Source organism: Onychomys torridus, chromosome 22 (genome assembly GCF_903995425.1).
Source record: "Onychomys torridus chromosome 22, mOncTor1.1, whole genome shotgun sequence".
In the NCBI taxonomy this organism is placed as follows: domain Eukaryota; kingdom Metazoa; phylum Chordata; class Mammalia; order Rodentia; family Cricetidae; genus Onychomys; species Onychomys torridus.
Genome location: NC_050464.1, coordinates 5349171 through 5372222, shown reverse-complemented (window position 1 = coordinate 5372222; position 23052 = coordinate 5349171). Strand labels below are relative to the sequence as shown.

At 40.9% G+C, this 23052-nt stretch overlaps 1 protein-coding gene across 4 annotated transcripts in view; it reads left to right on the top strand.

The window, feature by feature from the left end:
* The window catches only part of Cdk8 (cyclin dependent kinase 8), a 68887-nt gene that overhangs the window by 32583 nt on the left and 13252 nt on the right, over positions 1–23052 (top strand). For all 4 annotated transcript variants that reach the window (XM_036171863.1, XM_036171865.1, XM_036171862.1 and 1 more), the window contains exons 3-6: positions 6393–6503; positions 9045–9185; positions 16643–16700; positions 18911–19042. In XM_036171863.1, coding sequence (XP_036027756.1) covers positions 6393–6503; positions 9045–9185; positions 16643–16700; positions 18911–19042 — 442 coding nt within the window. The remainder of the gene's footprint in view (positions 1–6392; positions 6504–9044; positions 9186–16642; positions 16701–18910; positions 19043–23052) is intronic.

Genomic DNA, 23052 nt, shown 5'->3' with positions numbered 1-23052 from the left:
AAATACATTTACACAAAAAGAAATCAAGTTAAGGCCAGCCTTAATCCCAGCACTAGGGAGGCAGAGCCAGGCGGATCTCTGAATTCAAGGCCAGCCTGGTCTACACAGAGAGGTCCAGGACAGGCACCAAAACTACACAGAGAAACCCTGTCTCAAAAAACCAGAAAAAAAAAAATGAAAGTTATTCTACATTTTAACTTGGGGAGTTTTTTTGTTTGTTTGTTTTTGTTTGTTTGTTTTTTTTTGTTTTTTTTTTTCCTTGAGACAGGGTTCTCTGTAGCTTTGGAGGCTGTCTTGGAACTCGCTTTGTAGACCAAGCTGGCCTCAAACTCACAGAGATCCACCTGCCTCTGCCTCCCGAGTGCTGGGATTACAGGTGTGTACTACCACCGCCCAGCGGGGAGAAATTTTTAATGCAGTCCATTTATAACTTTTCCCTTTTCTGACTTTAATCTGTTTGGGTAAAGTAATCTTCATGGATCAGCAGATTCAAGGACTAAGTACAGTCTGTTTCTATAATGACTGTACCACTGTCATTGTCTAGTCTGCCACTAACACTAGATTAGAGGCTCACCATCAGGCAAGGCAAAGCCACTAGCTTTATCTTTTGTTGGTTATTTGGGCTGTTTAAGGTTCTTTGTTGGTACATCATCCATCCATCCATATAGTTTAGTTAGTTAGTTAGTTAGTTAGTTAGTCCATTTCAATTTCTAAAGAGTGCCTTCTGGAATTACGATTTGGATCAATAAATCATATGTTGATTGAGAAAATATTATGACTTTAAAGTTAAGGGATACTTTGCATTTTATAAGATTTCTTTTAATATTTTATTTTTTATAGACCTTAAAGACATATTAATTAACATATCTCTGTTAATTTCATCCTTCATGAGTGAATTTTTAAAACATGAAATATGTTTTTTCATACTGAAATAGGATTATTTTAAATTTTAATTTTCAGGGTTTTTTTCCTGCTGCATTCTAAAATAGAATTACTTTTCTTTGTTATACCTTATATTGTATACCCTAATCCCTTTCTAAATTCCCTAGGGTGTTTTTGGTGGTTCCTTTGGGCGTTCTAGTAGGATAGCTACACTTTCCTCTATCTCCGTGCTTTTTCGTTTTCCTTTCCCATCCTGTAGTACAGGCTCTCACATCATACTGAGTGCTGATTGGAATAGGCCATCTTGAGGGAAGTTTTTTCAGTTTTACCATTTTGTGTGATGTTAGCTCTGGACTTTGCATATAGCTACCATCAGTTCAGCCTAGAAAAACTCCTTTTAATACAGGTTTCCGGAGGAATTTCCCATTATCACACTGTTTCGTCACATGCTTTCTTCCACGTATACTTAAGTGACCATATTGTCTTCCTTGGTTAAATTGATAAATTATACCCATTTCTTTGAATTTATTGATCACAGTCCTGAGATAGCCCATATTTTCTTTTATGTTATTGGATTTGAGTGGCACATACATCACTAAGGATTTTTAATCTGGTTTTTGGGATGCTGGTTTATCCTGTCCTTTCTTATACAGTGTTGCTGTCAGGTTGTGATACTGAGATAGTTACAACTTTGCTTATGAAGTAGGATGTTATTTTTCATCTCTCTTTGCTGATATTAGCATTTAATAGAAATCACCCACCAGTATATTTCCTTAGAGTTCTTCAGATTTTACGCTGTTTGAGTGTGAGTTACTAGCCCTGATGCTCCTCACAAGTGCCACTTCTCCAGCCACCCTGTCACCTTTGGTTGGTTCATGAGTGATCGCTTCATCCGCTCTCCTCCTATCTCTTCTTGGGCCTGAGTTTCTCCACTTTGCTGAATAGAACCTTGCTCTATTGACCTTTTTTTAAAATTATTTTTCTATTATCAGCTTGATACGTATAAATTCTTATCCTAATAGTGATAGTGAAATGTTTCATTGAGGGTTGTCCAGTGATTGAGTAAAACCAAAACTATCAGCCACAGTCATCCTAGGATCCCCCTGCTATGTAGCCTCCCTGGTTCTGTGGGTTGCAGTCTGATTGTTCTTTGCTTTCTATCTAGAATCCACTTATGAGTGAGTACATACCATGTTTGTCCTTCTGGGTTTGGGTTACGTCACTCAGGATGTTTTTTTCTAGTTCCATCCGTTTGCCTGCAAATTTCATGCTGTCATTGTTTTTTTCTGCTGGGTAGTACTCCATTGTGTATATGTACCATATTTTCTTAATCCATTCTTCAGTTGATGGGCATTGAGGTTGTTGCTATATTGGCTTTTAAGCTATTCTTTCCTATATCAGTATTTAAAATTATAAATCCCAACAAACTATGTTTTATTTTCATGACACAAATTTTGTTATTATTAATACAAGATCTTTTCAGTTTTCTTTCTTTCTTTTTTTTTTTTTTTTTTTTGGTTTTTCGAGACAGGGTTTCTCTGTGTAGCTTTGTGTCTCTCCTGGATCTCACTCTGTAGACCAGGCTGGCCTCAAACTCACAGAGATCAGCCTGCCTCTGCCTCCCGAGTGCTGGGATTAAAGGCGTGTGCCGCCGCCACCGCCACCGCCACCCAGCTTCAGTTTTCTTTTCCATTATTTAGAAGTCTGTTGCTTAATTTATAAACGTTAAGAGGCTTTTCTGATACATTATCATTGTTGGCTGCTCTTTATTTTCTTTGTGTTGAAGAAAAAGTGTTTCAGAGGTGCATACTGAAATACTGATTGGGAAATTTAGTTCAAATAAGTCAAGAGGTGAAGAGAAGAATTAACTTGAATGTAGATAAAAAGAACTGAGTGGCAAGCTTCACTTAGGGACATTGTGTAACAAAAGTTAAAGAAGGAGAAGAATTTCACCTTTGGTTTCCCTGCCTTCTATAAACCCTCTCTGACTCCTCCTCCTCCTGCCCACACTCAGTTTGGTTCTTTTTGTTGTTGTGGGGTTTTTTTTGTTTGTTTGTTTTTGTTTTAAGATTTTATTTATTTATTATGTATACAGCATGTATGACTGCAGGCCAGAAGAGGGCACCAGATCTCATTACAGATGGTTGTGAGCCACCATGTGGTTGCTGGGAATTGAACTGAGGACCTCTGGAAGAGCCGTCAGTGCTCTTAACCTCTGAGCCATCTCCAGCCCCTGTTGTATTTTGTTTGGGTTTTTGGTTTGTTGTTGTTTGTTTTGTTTTTTCAAGACAGGGTTTCTCTATGGAACAGCCCCTGGCTATAGTGGAACTCACTCTGTAGACCAGACTGGCCTTGAACTCATAGAGATCAGCCTGCCTCTGCCTCCTAAGTGCTGGAATTAAAGACATGCACCCCCCACCTCTTGGCTCACTTTGGTTCTTTAGTAATATTTATTACAAATAAAAATCTTAGGGGGATTCCTATTGTTTACTTTGGTCTGTTGCTTCCCTTACCCAGACTAGACTTCTACACATATCATTAGCATGGCCTAGATCTGGTAGTCCTCAGGAAGCATTTATAAAGGGACGAAAGAATTTTGAGAGGTTCTTCCAAAGTCAGGACATTGTAAAGCTGTCCTTTTCTTGAGAGCTGTTTGTCACACTCATGTCCACCATCCCTGTGGACTGGAATCCCTTTACTTCATGTGCTGGCTAGCTGTGCAGCAGATGTCGTGGCCTCTGATGGATGGGCTGGGCATAGTTAGACCACTTTCACAATGCACTTCCCACTCCAACCTCAGCATCTCTGTTTTTATCAGTTCCTAAGAATTTGGTTGAAGAATGATTCTTCAGTTTAATTTTTTTTTAATAATTTGGCATAATTAAGGTTCAGTTTAACTATTAACCATGATTAAGGCATACATTTAGAACTTGGTTTTGCTTTTAGGAACTGTTAATGTTAGAATAGAGTGTCAGGGTTGGGGAGATAATTTAGATGCTAAAGTACTTACCTTGTAATCACAAAGACCGTGTGTGTGTGTGTGTGTGTGTGTGTGTGTGTGTGTGTGTGTGTGTGTAGACAGGGTTTCTCTGTGTAACTTTGGAGCCTGTCCTGGAACTGGCTAGCCTTGAACTCACAGAGATCCTCGTGGCTCTGCCTCCTGAGTGCTGGGATTAAAGGCGTGGGCCACCACCGCCCGGCTCACAAAGACCTTTATTCAGTTCTTAGCATCCAAGTAGAAATGGTCGTAACAGGGCATGTGTGTAATCTCAGTGCCCAGGAAGTAAGGACAGAAGGCTCCCTGGGGCTTGTTGGCTGTCCAGTCTACTGTGATTGGAGAGCTCCAAGCCAATGAAAGACCATGTCTCAAAGGAGGTGGGCAGCATGTCTGAGAATGACTCCAGAGGTTGTCCTCTGGCCTGTACATGCACATGCGCTCTATGTACACAGACATGCGCACACATGTGCAAATTCATAATTTTTAAAGAAAAGAATACATTGTCATTTAAAAAATATTAGTTTTCTTACCTAATTTCTTCCTCTTCACTCTGAGTGGCATATATTGAGATGGTATGTTTTTAAATATTACTATTTTTTGTACTTTACAAGCTTAAATTAAATATGATATATGATAACTAGGGTAAATCAAATTTATAGTGAATGATATATTCAAAGTAGACATATACTCAGAAAAATTTAAAAATTTCCCCCATTGGTAAAATTGGAAAAACAAATGGTTTCTGTGAATAAAGCTAATATGAATGCATTTAAACCTTTTTTTTTTTTGATTGATTGATTTATTATGTATACAGCATGTATGACCAGAAGAGGGCACCAGATCTCATTACAGATGGTTGTGAGCCACCATGTGGGTGCTGGGAATTGAACTCAGGTCCTCTGGAAGAACAATCAGTGCTCTTAACCTCTGAGCCATCTCTCCAGCCCCCTAAACCTTTTATTTTGTAAAGAATAACCAGTTCTTCACAAATGAAAAAATTAAATTCTACTAAAGGCCAGTTTAGTCCCTGGGATCACCTGTCTCCACTGACCAGCTCAGAATATAGGCCTGCACTGCCGTGTCTGGCTTAATTAATGTATTTTTGATGATGATATTTTTAGCTTAGGATGGCTTTATCAAAATGTAAATCTGTTATAAGCTGAGGAATGTCTATGTACAAGGGAATGTTTTCACCTATAAAAAAGGAAGAAAAAAAACCATGCTGCATCAGGGATGAACCTTGAGGATAATACTGAGGGAATGTGCCAGACATGAAAGGATAAATATGAGGCCGGATAGATAAAGTGCTTTCAAAGTCCTGAGTTTGATCTCTAGAATCTATAAAAAAAAAAAAAAAGCTAAGCATGGGGTACATGCCAGTGCTTGTATTCCCAGTGCAGAGGAGGTGGGGATGGATGGATCCCTGGAGCTCACCAGCCAGCCTACCCTATGTGGTAAATTCCAGGCCAATGAGAGAACATGTCTCAAAAATAGATAGATAAGCAGGTGGGTGGGAGGATGACTAAATAAACGAGTTGGGGAGGACGGCTCAGTGACTAAGCACTTGCCACTTGCTCTTCTAGAGGATGTGAGTTTGATCACCAGCACCCACATCAGGTGGTTCGCAGCTGCTTATAACTCCAGCTCCTGGGGATTTAGCTCCCATTTCTCACCTACATGGGCACCTGCACATGTAGCAGACACACAGATACACATGAATACACATAAAAATCAATCAATCACATGGATGGCACCTCAAAAGTGATACCCAAAGTTGTCCTTCCTCCTGCCAGTTCCTCGGTACTGGGAATACAGGTACATGCCTGTCTACACAAATGAGAAAGACAGGTGTTATGAGAACCCACCAACACTAGGGGTCTGCCATAGAAACCCTTAGGAACAGGTAGTAGAGTTTACCTAGAGCTGGATCATTGATAGATAAAGCATTTCTGCTTGGAATGGTGAAAATTTATAGTAGTGATGGTTCTACAGCATTGAATATATTTAATGCTACCAATTTGTGGATTTAAAAGTGGCTAAGATTGTAATTTTGATAAAAAATTAAAATCACCATTCAAGCAACAAATGACAGATTTACTATTATCCTCTTTCAGTATCTTTTTCCCTGCAGGTTTTTCTGTAATGAAGCTCCTGTGTAGCAATCACACCTTTTCCGAATGTTTATCAAATGCTTAACATGAGTAAGCGCTGGCTTTGTTGCCTTTAAATTGCTGCTGGGTGGGTGGGTGGGTGGAGTCCGAGATGGATCCCTGCTTTATTGCCCATGCTTGCTGTGGACTCTTGGGCTTCAGGTGGTCTTCTACTTCAGCATTCATCAAGAAGACCTCTGTTCAGTTCCTTGCAGCCAGGTAGAAATGCCTGCCGTGGCGGTAGCAGGGCATGCTCATAATCCTTGTATACATGTGTGTGCTGCCACACCTAATTTGTTTTTTTTTTTTTTTTAAGTATTATCTTTGTGTTAAATTTTGAATGAATCTCCTTTGTTTTGTAGTTACTTCGAGAGCTTAAGCACCCCAACGTCATCTCTCTTCAGAAGGTGTTTCTGTCTCATGCTGATCGGAAAGTATGGCTTCTCTTTGACTATGCTGAACATGACCTCTGGGTAAGGTGGACTGCTGGTAGATGGGGCTGTTGTTTTCAGTCAGCCTGAAAGTGACTGAACAGTTAGCTTCCACTGCATTAGACCAGAAATCACCAAAATTCTAGGAAATAGAAGTGTTTCGGATGTGGGGGTATTTATTTGCATATATTTAATGAGACCTCTTAGAGGCTGAACTCAAGTCTCAACTTGAAATTTACTTGTGTTTTAATTTTATTTTTACCTTATAATACAGGTGAAGGAAATTTCACACAATGTTATAATAATTTTGAATGTGAAAAAATGTTTCATGGCATGAAATCATGTTAGCTCTCATAAAGTTCTGAATATTGAAGCATTTTGGGTCTTCAGACTAGGTAGATTGCCAGTATTTCTTCTTTATTCTGGCACGTTGTCCTTTGTGACAGACGGTAAAGAAATAAGGAGTGTGAACAACTCAGAACATTGTTTCCTAATTACAGAGTTGATTTAAAAGGTGACCTTGTTTGCTATAAGGTTTTGAAAGGACTTATTTTCCTTTATTCTGTCGTGTGAAAGAATTTAAAATGAAATAGTGTTTGTTGGGTAAGCATGCTATAAAAGGATAGACAGGTCTAACTACGGTCCCCGCCCCTGTTGTTTGATGTGAGAAAGTCTCCTAATAGTCCGGAAGCTGTTACAAGCTGTATGAGCTAAATGTTGAAACTTATTACTGATTTCTTAGTTTCTCAAAAACTTGATATTTAATATGATGTACTCCGTTTACATTGGCAATAATGTTTTACTATTTGAATTGGTGTACTTTTGCATAGAGAAAAATCATTGCTGGTGAGAGCCGTATTACAAAACAAGATTAGTGCAAAAATAGATTGCAGTGTTTCTTGTGGGTTATTTCTTAGGTTTGTTTGGCCTATGGCATTTTTACATATTTAGACCCAAATTGTGTGTTGAAGATTTCTCAAATGAGTGATTATAGTTTACTGATTTAGCCAATACCATGAAAGACTCATACTATATTGATAAGACTATAAATACATCTTATCTTAAATAGACAAAATAAAAACGTTTGCCAACCTTAGTTAGACTCAGTGAGTCACATACACAGTATAGGACGTGAAAGCAGGGGAGCGGATGTCTGAGGACATAGATAGTACTTATATATTGTATTCAGTGTGACATAACAGGCATTTTACATATAAACTACATTGTATATAATTTGATGTGTATAAGTAATTCATCATTGCCTTTTTCATTATTTTACTGGTACTTACTGAAGGCAAATGAGTATTTTTAACATTACTTTAATAAAAACAGGACAGCTCATTTCCCTAAAACTTACAATTTTACTTTTTTTCCTACTTTAATTGGAATATTATTTGTGGATTGACAGACATAAGGCATCAAAAGTTACACCTAAGAGTTGCTTTGAAAATCATTTAGGCGTTGGTGAGATTTATAGCCTGTGTACTGTGCATTTGATGTTTTAGCCTTGGAATATGAAGAATATGCAGGCAAGAAATTCCAATGCTATGTGATTTTATTGATTTATAGTTTTTAAATTATTTTATGTTTTAGAAAAATCACTGTATTATTTTAAGTATGACCTGAAGAAATACACCTTCAGTTATCTTACCTCCTCTACTTGGTTTTTATTCTGGGAAGCTGGAAGCTTTTAGTTCTTTAATGTGCTCTCTATTTAAACCTATTTTTATAACATTTGGAGAGTCGGTGCATTTTCTGCTTACTGACATAGATGATATCACATTTTAGGGTAGGTAATACATATTCTAAATTATCAAGTAATATCTTGATAATTTAAAATATGTATTGTACTTTTCTTTCTAGTTGTCTAGAAAGAAATATATTTATAGTGGAAATATATTTATAGTGGGCACTTTTCCCACTGTCTGTGGACAAATCTTGCCATAGGTAAGTAGGCCTGCAGCTCTTGGGGTGTGGTGGTATGTGAGCATGGAGTAGTCTTATCTTCACTTCCTGGCTTCATGAAGCTCTTATGCAGTGTACAGGGAAAGCTTTGCCAGTTACCAGGCAGGCTGTTTCCTCTTCTGGATCCTTCGTGTTCCTAAGTATATCCAGCTCGAACCGGCTATCTACTTGTTATCATTTCTTTAGTTTCTATATGTTGGGTGTGTTTTACTGAGACACATCCGTTTGCTCTTCATAACCCGTGAGTGTCAGAAATTGGTACTACACCTGTGCTGTTCAGTCAGTCAGAATTTTTTCTTTTCCCCTTTTTATTTAAACTTTACAGGATAAAAATGGTTCTTTTCTTGGAAATTCCTGCCAGATAAACAGATCCATAGTGCCCCAGATGTAATTAACTTTAATTATATTTTAAAATGAAGAGCACCCTAGTTCCTGCCTCTCTGCCTTCTTTCGTTTCCTGAGATGCTGTCCCCTCTTAAACAGAGCTGACCTGGTTGTTAGGATGTGCTCCCGTGTGGGTGCTCGTTCTGTTGTGCTGTAGGGTTGTCAGGTCTCTGGTGATTGCAACACTGCCTTTGCTTGTTTGTCAAGCTTCTTGTGCTATTTTCTTTTTTTCAGCATATAATTAAGTTTCACAGAGCTTCAAAAGCCAACAAGAAGCCAGTTCAGTTACCTCGGGGAATGGTGAAGTCACTGTTGTACCAGATCCTGGATGGGATTCACTATCTTCATGCCAACTGGGTGTTGCACAGGGATTTGGTGAGTTGATCCACAGCTGGGTTCAACCAGGAACTATATTTATAGTGGGCACTTTTCCCACTGTCTGTAGACAAATCTTGCCATAGGTAAGTAGGCCTGCAGCTCTTGGGGTGTGGTGGTGTGTGTGCATGCAGTAGTCTCGTCTTCACCTCCTAGCTTTATGAAGCTGTTATGCAGTGTAGAAATACCCTTTGTGACTTGGGCTAGTGAAGAGTGGGTTCTTTCAGAAGGCTCTGGTAAAACCATCTCAAGAAGAAAGGGGCCAGGCAGTGGTGGTGGCATACACCTTTAATCCCAGAGAGGCAGAGGTAGGCAGATCTCTGAGTTTGAGGCCAGCCTGGTCTACAGAGCGAGATCCAGGACAGGCACCAAAAACTACACAGAGAAACCCTGTCTGGGGACCCCCCCAAAAAAACAAAAGAAAGGGTTTAGAAGTCCAGAGCACCTTAACAGAAGGCAACAAAAATCTCTTGTCTGTAGATACTGTCCAAATGATAATGACGAACGAATACCATTGCATGCAGCAATGCTGAACAGTATTAATGTAGCCCCTACAATGAGGACCTGTGCTCCACTCCATTATCCTTTTACTTATATCACACTGCCTGGCTAGTCATGCATCCATAATGTTCTTCATATGGCAGCACCTCCTCTTGTGGCTTCCTTCCTTGGAGTGAGATGTCCCTAATGTTTTTGGTTTTTTTTTTGTTTGTTTTGTTTTTTTTTTTAATATTTATTTTACATCCCAACTGCAGTTTCCTCTCCCTCCTTTCCTCCCAGTTCCTCTCTACCACCTTTCTTCTGCCCCCCCCCCACCCCATCCAGTCCATTCCTCCTCCATTTCTCTTCGGAAAACAGCAGGCCTCCCACTTGCATGGATGTCAACAAAGCATGGCATATCCAGTTGCAGGACAGACTAAGCACCTCCCCTTGTATTCATGCTGGACAAGACAACCCAGAATCTAGTAGGGTTCCAAAAGCCAACAAAAGAGTCAGAGACAGCCCTGCTCCCACTGTTCAGAGTCCCAGAAGACCAGATCTGTAACATATATGCAGAGTGCCTAGGTGAGTTCCATGCAGGCTTCCTGGTTGTCAGTTCAGTCTCTGTGAGCTCCCGTGAACCCAGGTTAATTGGTTCTCTGGGTTTTCTTGTGATGTCCTTGCTCTTTCTAAGCATCTAGCTGTCTTGTGTCTCCCAGGTACACAGGTCTTAGAGCCATTATCTAGACACTTAGCACAGCAGGCCCCCTTAAAGCTGGTCACTGTTCAGGTGCCAGCCTCTCAAACCTTGCTTTCGGGGTGAAAGACTACATTTTAAAAAGTGTTAGTACTTCCTGTCAGCTAAAATTTAAATTTTGGGTTTAATTTGGGGTCTACAATTTTTCAGTGTAGCTACATGTGATGCTGATGTATGTGGTAATATGTGGTAATAAGATGTTTACTCTCAGACTTTGTTCAGAGGCCACACAGCTTTTAGCATTACATGCAGATGAAACACTTATCAGAACAAATACAATTCATAGTCCATTATAGTTTCTGTGCCTTTGAAGTAAGGTTGATAAATGGTGATAGTGGTGCATGAAACACATGTATGTAGATTTCTAATGTTACAACTTTGACCAGTTAGTTGGTAGAATGTTCCACCTCACCACAAGAAACAACATGGTAAGGTGGATAACTGATACACACACCTTGAAAATACCCTTTTGATAATAGCCACGGATTTACTGAACTTTCTGTTTTATTAAATCAGGTTTATTATTAATACAGATACTGGCTTGAGCATGCCTGTAATCCCAGCACCCAAGAGGCAAAAGCAGAAAGATAATATTGAGGTCATTCTGGCTACATTTGCTCCCAAAAATAAACCTGGAAGCATTCTTTTGTTGAGATGGTAGAGATGAATATTAGATGCTTTTACAGCTTAATACCCCTTTTTGATAAGTGAAGATTTATATTGTCACCATTAATCATCTCACAGTGGAGGCTAATAGCTCTCAGAGTTGTTTTTGATAGGAAGTGTAAAGTCATTCATGAAGAGAGCCCTGTGTGGGCTTAGGGTGAGGTAAGGGCATTTGCATGGGTGTGTTTTGTTAGTTTCTTGTCATAGTGTTGGGAATTGAAGGAAAATGGTCTGATAGAAAGGAAGCATATATAGCATTTATTTTGTGAAGTAACTTACTGATCTAAACCAAATCTTTTCATATTCGAACATTAAAGTCCCCAGTCACTATAAAGTAGAGAGAAATTAAGCACAGGTGCATGTGCTTGTGCCCCGCTTCTCCAGTGCTGGTTGTTCCTCTCTTCTACTCCCTGCCTCTTGACAGTGAGAATGTTTGTAGCAATTATAATCCTGCCTCTGATGTTCCTGTCCATATTAGGCTTTTCCAGAGCAGCAGAACACACAAGGTGTCAGCATAGGGATATATAGAAAGCACTTTATTTTAGGGAATTGGTTCATGCGTTTTAGAGGCCTAGTTATTCCTAATCTGTAGGATAGGTTGCAAGCTGGAGATCCAGGAAGACATAGAATAACAGTTGGATACTGAAGCCCATCTGCTGGTGCATCCTCTGTTGCTCACAGTCAGTGTTTTTTCTATTAGAGCCTTTATTTGATTGGATACCGTCACGGGAAGGAGGGCATTGGCTTTGCAGGACTTTAGTGAAATACTTGACATGATTAACTTACAAAGAGAAAAAGATATATTTTGGCTCATGGTTTTGGAGCTGCCGGTTCATAGTAGATGGACCTCGTTGCTTTGGCCTCTGGTTGATGTTAGGTGGCAATGATGAGGAATGAGAGATGGAGCAGAACTTTTGTCAGGAAGCAAAAGAGGAAGTGGTGAGGAGTGAGTTTCTAGTGAGCCATGACAAGGGTTCCCACTAGGCCTCACCTCCTAAAGGTTCTACCACCTCCCAGCAGAGGTTCCAAGTCAGTAGTTCACAGAAATATCTAGAATAATGTTTGACTCAAACACCCGAGCACCATGGCCCAAACCAGCTGAAATGTTAATCTTGTATACAAACAAATTCCCAGAGGCTGTAGCTGAAGTTGGTGGGATAAGTTACTTCCATGTTTCTCTCCTATTTCCTCTTATCTATAGCAAGAGTATGGGTTGAGACTTCCCATATGTCTTTGACTGTGAATAGGAACTCATTGGAACTTCTTACACAGATATCAGTGAGGGTGTTTAGCCCTTTTGTGCTTCTGATGAGCTTGAGGTTTGTTTGAATCTTGGTTCCACCTCTTAATTGTGTAGCTGTGGGAAAGATTAGCCACTCATGGCATTGGTGTTTGCTTTCATGTGCTGTGGTGCTAAGAGTCAAGCCTGTGACGTTGCCCTTGGTAGACATGTTTTACCATTGAACTCCACTCCCCACCCAAATGCGCTAGATTCTTGTTATCTGTAAAACGAGCCAGGCATGTGTACATGCACACATGTGCAGACACTGTGGTAAAGATTAATAGGAAGCATTAGGAGTGATCCATAATGTTCAGTATGTGTATTTTATTTCCATCATCACCTTGCCCTGGAGATGTATGTGTGATAGGTACAGGAACAAGAATGGTGATGTCTGCAGTGCAAGAATCTGCCTTGGGAAATGCTGGTCAGGTTTTGGGAGGTGAGGCACAGGGTAGAGAACAGAAAAATCATCCAGTTGTCACACGAGACCATGTTCTTTCCGTTAAACACAGTTGTTAGTGCTTTCAGGAAAAAGGAGCTGTAGCTTCAAATGGTAGTGCAGCCTTAGCTTATGTCGTTACCCACTGGGCAGGTGCTTGTTCTGTTCCTGCAATGGGAGAGTCTCTTCAGTCGTATGGAGTGTATGTCTCTCAGAATGTCACTAACAGTGTTCTGCCTCTTCTTTTGGGGTGACCAGGACACTTCATGAGAAGTATTTATCAGAGATACATTTCAGTCTAGGACTGCTTGGAGGGAGGTCCTGGCTCTGGAACTAAACTCCTCCCAGATTCTACTACTGACACAGGAAGGGATGAAACTAGTTTTACTGGAGACTAGGTTATTACCTTAATATGGCATTGAGTAATTTGGAGGCTTCCTCAGTACTGACTAAATACTATCAAGGGTTTGCCAAGACCAGTCATGCAACACAGCTGTTCTCTCTCCCCCCCTTCCCCCCTCCCTCTCTCCTCCTCTCCCTCGCCCTCCCCCTGCCCCTTCTGTCCCTCTCTTCTTCCTTCTCTCTCTCTCCCTCCCCCCTACACACACACACACACACACACACACACACACACACACACACACACACACGGCAGATGTAACATGTCCAGATAAGTCTAAACCACTTTAAAAACAAGTCACTCTGCAAGCTGCATACTGTAGTCCCATTACTTGAGAGGTTAAGCCTGAGGATCCTATGAACCCAGGAGTTCAAGGGTCAGCCTGGGTAAAAGTTTAAAAAAAAGTATTGTGAGAAAAGCTAAAACACTGGCTAAGAGGGCTTTTAGCCCCAAGACTGCTCTCAGATTATAACCAGATAGGGAGTGACCTAGCAAAATTGAAAAACTAAGGGCTGGAGAGATGGTGCATTGGTTTTGTCGCTCTTTGAGAGAACCAGGGTTTGAATCCCAGTGCCCTCATGGTGACTTATAGCCATCTATAACTCCAGTTCCAGGGGATCCAAGATCCTCTTCTGTCCTCTGTGGGCACCAGACATATACATATACATGCATACAGGCAAACAAAACAAAACAACAACAACAACAAAAAAAAAACCCAAAAAACTCATACACATAAAATAAATCATTTTAAAAATTATTTCTAGAAATTTGACCACCAACACAAATGCCAGGTAGTCCTTCACAAAAGAAACTATTCCATAGCTGTTCTTAACCTTAGGTTCAAAACTTGGTCAGTCCAATAAGTTTAGAATAACAAGAAACTGGCCCGGCACTCGGGAGCCATCTCTCTAGCCATGCAGAACTATTCATTCATTCATTCATTCATTCATTCATTCATTCTTTATTTTCTAGTCAGTCAGGTTTTCTCTGTGTAGTTTTGGTGACTGTCCTGTAGACCAGGCTGGCCTCGAACTCACTTAGATCCTCCTGAGTGCTGGGACTGAAGGTGTGCACCACTACCGCCCAGCTTCAGAAATGTTTTAATAGCAGTAACACAGAATTATCTAAGAGTTTTTTGAGAAAGCGATCCATGTTCTCTGTTACTCTAACACTTTTGTTCTCCTAATCTTTATTCACAGAAACTTAAAAAAACAAACAAACAAAACTAGTTCTGGTGTTGGGATGTAACTCAGTTGATAGAGTGCTTGCCCAGTGTGCACAAATCCTGGGTTCCGTGCCCACTACCACATAAACCTGGCATGGGGGAAGGGATTAGAAATATAATATTCTAGGCTACATAATTGAGTTTGAGGACAGCCTAGGATACATAAAATCCTACCTGAAACCAATAACTAACACCTGATTCTAACCCCAGTCTGCATCATTTTGTGTTCCATTTCTCCTAGTCTTCATGTAGTATTTTCCACACTACTGTAGAGATCTCAGGGACAGAGGTGACATAATCACACTTGTCCTTTAGAAAGACAACCCTAGCAATGGTACAGAAGATGGGTTTGATGGGAAGAGACTCAAAATAAGGTTAAGGAGGAGACATGCATCAAGAGGCTTAGAACCACAAGAAGAGAATTCCACTCATGGTCATGATCCTGTGCTGTGAGTTGAGGACCAGAATTTCCCTCACTGAATGGAGTCAACAGGAGACTGCCCCGTCGTTGACTGGTTACTGCAGTGTAGGCAAGCACTTCCACCCTCTGGGCAGCGTCAGTGCACCGAGCTCACTAGAAGCATTGTTTAGTAAGTGGTTCGCTCACTTTGGCACTCCACCAGCTGCCCCAGGTGAAGAATGTGGTGATGATAAGGACCTCAGAATTTCTTTGTGGAATGAAATATGATGATGATGTTAGCAAAACACACTGTTCTAAGAACTCTCTCCAGAGTGGTGACAGGAGCCTGCACGGGTCTTCCAATCGTTTGTCTCTGGCGCTGAGTTGTGTCCTCTTAGAACAGGAATCTGTGACCCTGGTGCCATAGCCTGCCATTCAGCAGCAGCATCTGTTCTTCTTTAGCTTTTTAAAAAGAACCAATTCTGACCTTGGGAGTTAGTAGGATAGTGCACTGTTGTAACTGCCTTGGAGCTATCTCCAGTGATGGCTTTGGAAGCCTGTGAAGTGGTTGCCACTTTAAACAGCTTTCATAAAAATCTCTTATTTTGATTTTTTAATGGTTTATTTATTTATATTTCATGTGCATTGGAGTTTTGTCTGTATGAGGGTGTTGGATTCCCTGGAACTGGAGTTAGACAGCTGTGAGCTGCCATGTTGGTGCTGGGAATTGAACCCAGGTCCTTTGGAAGTGCAGCCAGTGCCCTTAACCACTGAGCCACCTATCCAGCCCCTCTAATTGGATTTTTCAAGTTGTTTAGATTAATGTTGGAGAGGCATCCCAATCTAGTCTCGCTTCTCTTTGTCGGATTGGTAAACTGAAGCTGTGTCTGTAGAAAAGGCAGCAGGGTAAGGTTTGAGGGAGAAGCCAAATGCTGCTTCCTTCCTCTCTTCCTGAAAAACGACAGCTTGCAATGCCAGAGGGTCGTGTGCCACTCTGAACAGGTTGTGACAGTCTGCTGTTTTTAGAGTTTAAAACTAAAGTTCCCCTTTGGCAAAATCTTGTGTTAAACTTCATCTTTTCTTTTATAATTACTGTGCAAACTTGTTTAGAAAAAGACCATATTAGATTTCTTTATATTAAACATAGGTGGGAATCTTGTGGCTTCCAAAAAAGAGTATCAGGTGAATTTTTGCCTGTAATTAGTGTGCTACTTTGTATTAAATGATCTGTGGGGATTAATTTTTCTTAAACTCTTAGAACTTTTTAAATAATTGAAACCATGTGTCAGACCTGGTGACTCTTGCCAAAATCCTAGCACTCGGGAGGACATGGAGAGTCACCGCAAGTTCAAAGCCTGCCTGTGTACATCGTAAGTTCTAGGCCAGCCAGGACTACAGAGTAAGACTCTCAAAAACAAAATGTGGGAGATGGATACGAGCAGATCACTGGGAATTCAAGGCTGCTGTGGTCTACATAGTAGTTCCAGACTAGCCAAGGCTACATCATGAGACCCTGTCTCAAAGAGAGAGAGAGAGAGAGAGAGAGCCCCAGCATTGTTAAGTTCCGGTGCTCCACAGCGAAGACCTGTTGATTAAGGGCCTCAGCTGGCTGCTGCTGCACTGGGGCCTGTGTGCGGCTTGGCTGTATACACATACAGCTTCTTATGTGGCTTCCTATATTTAACTTTCATTTGGTAGTAAAAGTGTAGATTTATTTAAGTAGATTTATGTTATATTGACATTTGTCTATTTAAAAGAAAACTACTTCTGTCTATTGAAAAGGTTTGCTTGTTTGTTTGTTTCCACAGAAACCTGCTAATATTTTAGTTATGGGTGAAGGTCCTGAGCGAGGAAGAGTAAAAATTGGTATGTTATATCTTTGATATGTCACAGTTCAGTACACTTTAAACTGTTGTAGGCAGTTGTTTTCTATATCGATATGCACATATTCATAGTTCCAGATGTCAGAAACGTTTCAAAGAGTGTAGGTCAAAGGGAAACCTTCCCCCAGGTGTCAGACGACCTTAGAGAATGAGCAGCTCTAGCTGTGAAATAAGGCACACAGGCTTTCTCCAGACCCCGCCTCGTTAAACAGCCTCTGTCCGCAGCCACCTTGATTCCTCCATCAGTCCCTTTAGCCAGGTTAATGAGAACGAGCACTTGGACCGGTCCTCCAGCCAAGGAGCTGATCAAGGCACAGCTCTCAACCTGCAGGCTGGACCAGGCCTTGCCGAAGGGCAAAAGCATTCATGGCATTCTGCATCTTGATGTGCTGTGCTGTCCTCTGCATCAGACCTCTCCAGGGTGACAGTCTGTAAGGACAGCTGAATCTGTCCTAACTGGTTGCTTCTTTCATTGTCATCTTACTAAGCAGTGCTTGTCACTTATATTTGGTTTATTTGGTTTGGGGGTAGGAGACGAGTAAGTTATAAATAATGTAATTATGATAGAGAATTATAAGAATACAGAACTCAACAGTGGTTTCTATTGCAATGTGATTTCCATCCTTCCTTACGCTGTGACCCTATAATACAGTTCTCTGTTTATGTGATCCCCAACCATAAACTTATTTTTGTTATTACTTTATAACTAATTTGCTACTGTTATGAATTGTAATGCAAATATCTGTGTTTTCCAGTGGTCTTAGGTGACCCCTGTAAAAGGATTCAACCCACAAAGTGGTCACAACCTACAGGTTGAGAACCACTGGAATCGAGGCACCTATAGCTGTATGCCTTGTCCTTACAGCCCAGTAAAACTCAGTCAATTCTCCTTCACCTCTTCCCCGTCCTCCTTTCTGAGCCTCTCAAAGCTCACTTTCCACTTTTAAATAAACTTTTCTGTGACACAGACTTTGCAGATTCTTAGTTGTGAGAACATGTGATGATACACTTTGGTATATTCTGAGCCATTGGCTGTCATTGATGTCTGACCCTGTCAGTGCTCACTCATCTTGGGGCCACCAAATGCTTTTGGCCTTAGATGAGCTTCTGAAGGGATCTCTTCAATCTGATGTCACGGTGTCCAATTCAAACGCCAGTTCAGGGCATGCAGAATAGACTGGTCCCAGCCAAAGAGCAATTTTAAATGTGTCTTTTATCATCTGATTTAGAAAGATTTTGCATGGCACCTTTATGATTTCCTTTAGAATTATACTTCCATATAATTGTGCGTGCTGTTGGAAGGTTTGGGTGATACTGTGTCTTTAAGCATTCACATTTCAAAGGAAACACTTGATAATATGATGCAAGTTTTTTATTCTTTGCCAAATTTGGGCTTTTCCCATCCACAACTGTCAGTTAAAGGAGAATCTGCTGCATTAAAACTCTGTTAGAACAGAAATAAACTTACCCAGATGGTTGTGAATCTTGACATCTCCCGATGGGCGGTAAACAGGGCTCATCCTGTCTTTGTGTGGAGTGACCCTGCATGTGATGTCATACAGAGGCAAAGTCTCAGAGTGCATTAGCAGGGCAGAGTCTGTACCTAAGTAGCTTGATGGCATGGTACCTGTATCATGAACTCTCTTTAGGGCCAACTTCAGGGCTTGGGTTTGTGATCTTTTGAACTTCTGTCTCATGTGAAGAAGCATAAGACTGAAATAAAGCCCTTTCCAACTTAAAAAGTGCTATGACTTTTACATTAAGTCAGTGGAACTCTGGCCAAATAGATGAGAAAATAGTATTAAAATACTATGTTGTCAGCTCTGAGACAGCAGTGAGCAGGCTTGTTGATGCAAACAATGGGAAGCCCCACTTTGCTGTGCCTGACAGCTTTATGTCTCAACCTGTCCCAACCCCAGAGGTGTGGCCCTCTGAAAGAAATCTGCCAGAGGAACAGCCTTACCCCGAAGGTCTGGCAACAGAGCTTGTCATAACCCAGGTCAAGAGCTGAGTGACAGTTTATTCAATAAGACTGTGGTCTCAAGCAAGCTTTTTTACATTTCAGTAAGCAGTAAGGTGCTTAATCTGTTGTCCCAGGTCTGAGAACACTTGATAAATAACACTGGCAGATGGACTGTGTAAGTAAAGTAGACCTGTCTGTTTACTTACGTGGTTTTCTTGTTGTTGTTACAGCTGACATGGGCTTTGCCCGATTATTTAATTCACCTTTGAAGCCTTTAGCAGATTTGGATCCAGTGGTTGTAACATTCTGGTACCGAGCTCCAGAATTACTCCTTGGAGCACGACATTATACCAAAGCAATTGGTGAGTAGGGCTAATTAAAGTTGTAGTACTTTAAATTTTTTTCTGTGAAAGAGACACTTTTGTACATGTTTAAATCAAGTAATAGATCAAATTCTAAAAACAAAAACACAGAATTCCACCACCCATATATATATATATATATGCATTAGTACCCAGGAGCATGGAATTGCACATGTCTCTTTACAAAAAAGGTTCAGAATGTTTTGAGTAAAAATTTTAATTTTATTTGAAAAGAGAAAATACAAATTTTAAGTTCTGGAATTTCATACAAATGTTCTTTCTGCCACCAAAAGAAATGCTGATATCTAAAAAATACCTTTAAAATTAAAGAAAGAAAATATGCAAACGAGGAGGAGTTAGGACTTTTTCAGTTAGGAGCATGGTTCTCTCGCTTGCTCATGTCGCTGTTGTCCGCTGTGTTAGTGGTGTACCGGCACCAGCAGCTCTCTCTCAGTTCCTCTGCTATATACTAGTGCAAGTTGCTGATAGCTAGCTTACATGGTACAGTGGGTGGAACACTCTGCCACAGCCCTTTTTCTGCTTCATCTTACTGAGGGAGTGTCACTGTGAAATACTGTTTTTCGTAGTGTGCCTTGCCCTCTCCTTTCATGTTGATGGCCTTTGGCTTGCTCTGTTGTACAGGGTGGCTTGCAGCTGCTTTCCCTGTAACCTAGGCCTCCTCTACCACCTCCCTGAGACAGTTTCCTTTTTATTCCTCTAGACTGTTGTGCTTTCTGCATCCTGTATCTTTTATTTCCTCCTCCTGTGGCTTTCTTTGGAAGATTATCTTACAGGTAAATTGTCTAATTGGTAGTATTTCTGGAAAGACCTTTATTTACTTGGTGGTTTAGAGTCATAGGTATCAAGTTGTGCTCTGATACTTCTTTTGCCTTTAGGTAGCAGTATGTCTAATCCAGTCTCAAGTCAGACTTCTCAGATTACTGTGGATCACCTAGACTTGTCCCTTTCTGAAGACAAATGCCATTTCTCATTTCCACATTTGACAGTGATTTTTCTGGACACAGTCATTCAGCTCATATCAGGTGTCTGGACAGTTCTTAAAGTATATGGCCCTTTGATTTCCCCTCAGATTTTCTTGTTACTCTCTTCCTGAATGTACTGTTAAGAGATGCTGAGCCTCTTGGTGTTTTCCAGTGTGCTTTTCTGGCTTTCTTAGGCACTCCTTGTCTGACTGTGACTCTTTCATGGCATCCTGTATTGGTTTCTGGAAAGAAAAGCTTTGCTAGTATCTTTGAAGACGGGGATTGTAGCATTTGTTTGTGGTTTGCAGTGTGCTCTGAGTTATTACCTGTCGGCCTGTTTTGTTGAGTTGGAAGATAATTGTGCTGTGGTCCTTTCAGAGCTTCTGGACCTGCTTTTAGTGCCACTAACCCTGAAACCTTGAGCACACTGAAGCTCACTGTTTCACTCAGGGCCATGCACTTGTCTTGCCTGTCTGCACGTCCATTTTGTGGGAGGCTGGAGCATGGACAGACTGAGGGACAGGCTATAGGTTCACAGGCATTTTCTTGTGGCACTTCTTGAAGCAATTTTATTTGCAGATGTAGCAGGAAGTCCAGGCCTCTGCATCTTCATCTTGGTCACCACACCAGTGAAGGACATTTTTTGTCTGTAGATGCCCTCTGTGTTTCTTTGGGTGTTTTGAAGCCTAGACCCATGTTCTTATAGTAGTGAGGAAGTTGTTTCTTGCCAGTTTCTTCCCGCAGGCCCCTCTTCTTGCTTTGACAGTCTGTGGGCTGCTGTTAGTAAACACGCTCAGTCTGAATGTCGGCGTTCTCCCCGGCAACCTGAGTAGAGAGCCTGTGTTTTCTTCCCGGGCTCTGTTCTCCATTTGCATTTCATTTCTTTTCTGTTGTAAGTGTCCCTTGATTACTTAGGTAACCCCTGGGTACTCTGTTAGATCATGGGGTACATAGGTTGTGATTATGCTTTGCCGGTTGATGCCAGAATGGGAGAGTCTTCTGAGGCCAGTCAGATTTAAGAATCTCCTGGCTTTTGGCCCAATTGCTGTATATCCAACAGCTGAGGGCATTGGTAGACAGTGGCGAGAAGGGGCAGCTAGGTATTGAAACAATAGTCCTTCCCAGTTTGACATGTCCGTAGAGTTTTGTAGGACAGTGTGCTGCTCAGGCACCATGCTGTAGACCCAGATCTTTTTCGAGCTCTTTCATCTGCCTTCTATGGTCCAGAAACATCTGCTGCATCTGTGTACATTCAGTCAAAATACTGTCTTCTCAGAGAGAGCTTCCTGGATCATGTCATCTGAGATAACCTTGTTCCCTCACCCTCATCACATTCTCAACTTTTTTGTTTGCTTGTTTTGTTGTTGTTTCTTTTTTTGTTTTGTTTTTCAAAATAGAGTTACCCTTTTCAGCTCTGGTTGTCCTGGAACTCACTCTGTAGACCAGGCTGACCTCGAACTCACAGAGATTCATCTGCCTCTGCCTTCTGAGTGCTGGGATTAAAGGCGTGCACCACCACCATCTGGCCACAATCTCACCTTCTTGTCAGCATTGCTCCAAACAGTATCTAGAATCCACCAAACAGACATCACCTTACTGTTGTCTGCCACAGCCTGCTAGCGCCTCGTCTCTGTTGACAGGTGAACCTATCTTGTCTAAAACTATGGATTTATATTTGTTAAGATTTTGCTCATATTTCTGTGTAGTGTCCAGATGGAAATGGGAGGGATGTTGCCATCATCCTCAGAGTTAATCTTGAATCCATCATGGCTAGCTTATGTTCACTAATGTTCTTAGCTTCTTTGAGGTCATATTTTATTTTATAGAAAAACAATTATAAAGATAAGTCAGATGTGAAAAATCTCCCTACCTGCAGCTTTGTATAAATCTAAAATTATTCTAAAATACTTACTTTTTAAAAACCAGGGGAAAAATATTTAAACTATTAACTGTTTTTGAATATGTGCTATTGTCCAAACACATTAGAATCTTGTGAAAATACTCTTAAAACACATTGAAGATGGCTTTCTCAGTTAATATGATAGTTATTTTTTCCTTACCAAAGAATTGAATATTTCAAAGCATTGTTGCTTTTGGTAGGATCTTAGATTGTACACATAGTGGTGTGATTACCAAAGTTTAGCCCCCAGTGTACTGAGCACCTGAGACTCCATCTGTTTCTCCCAGTCTATAGTCCAGAAGTTTTAATTGCCTATCCAGCTTGGGAGAGTACAGCTTTAATTGTATTTATCTCTCTCTTCTCCCTCCTCCTCTACACAAAAATAGGGAGCTAGTGTATAAACTTGAATATGAATGCAAGTTCTGGACCTTGTCCCTAAGAGTTTTCAGCCTCCGTGAGAGGAAAGTGGAGCATGTACACAGAGGGATTTTGTCAGTTTTGTGGCAGGTGGCTCCCCATAGGAATGAGGGTTTCACTGCTGACACCTGTAGAGCATGCTCAGCCAGACGCGCCATGTAGTCCTTCGGTGCCTACGACATGCTGGAGTCCAATGCTGACATCACCATTAGCTCTCAGAGTTGTATGGCTTTATATAGAAATGTTTGCCATCTGCAGTAAGAGTCACATAGGGAACTGACATGGTTACAGATGACCAGAATCAAGGCCAATGCTATTTCTTCAGCAGTGGTGATCCCTGGCTGTGCATACCTGATTTAGCCACAGTGCCTTTTGGAGAGCACTTCATTTTTATAAACACATTACCTCAACGAGCTATAACACAGGTGTCTTTCTTAGCTGTTGTTTGTATCTGAGAGATCATATACTTGCCATCTTCAGTATTTTTAAATAAGAGTAAGGTAGTATTAAGAGGGAACTTGGAGTTCTAGTTTCTGCGTCACGGTTTCATTCCTACCCTCACCTCCATTGGTAACGTAAGGCTTGTTCAGTGAAGTACTCCACACCATTGAAAAATTCCTGCGGGGAATGCTATCTAGCATTTGGACTTTGCTGTCTGGTAGCTAAAGAGTAAGCAGCTGCAGTGCCCTTGGAGTTGAACTCACAACACT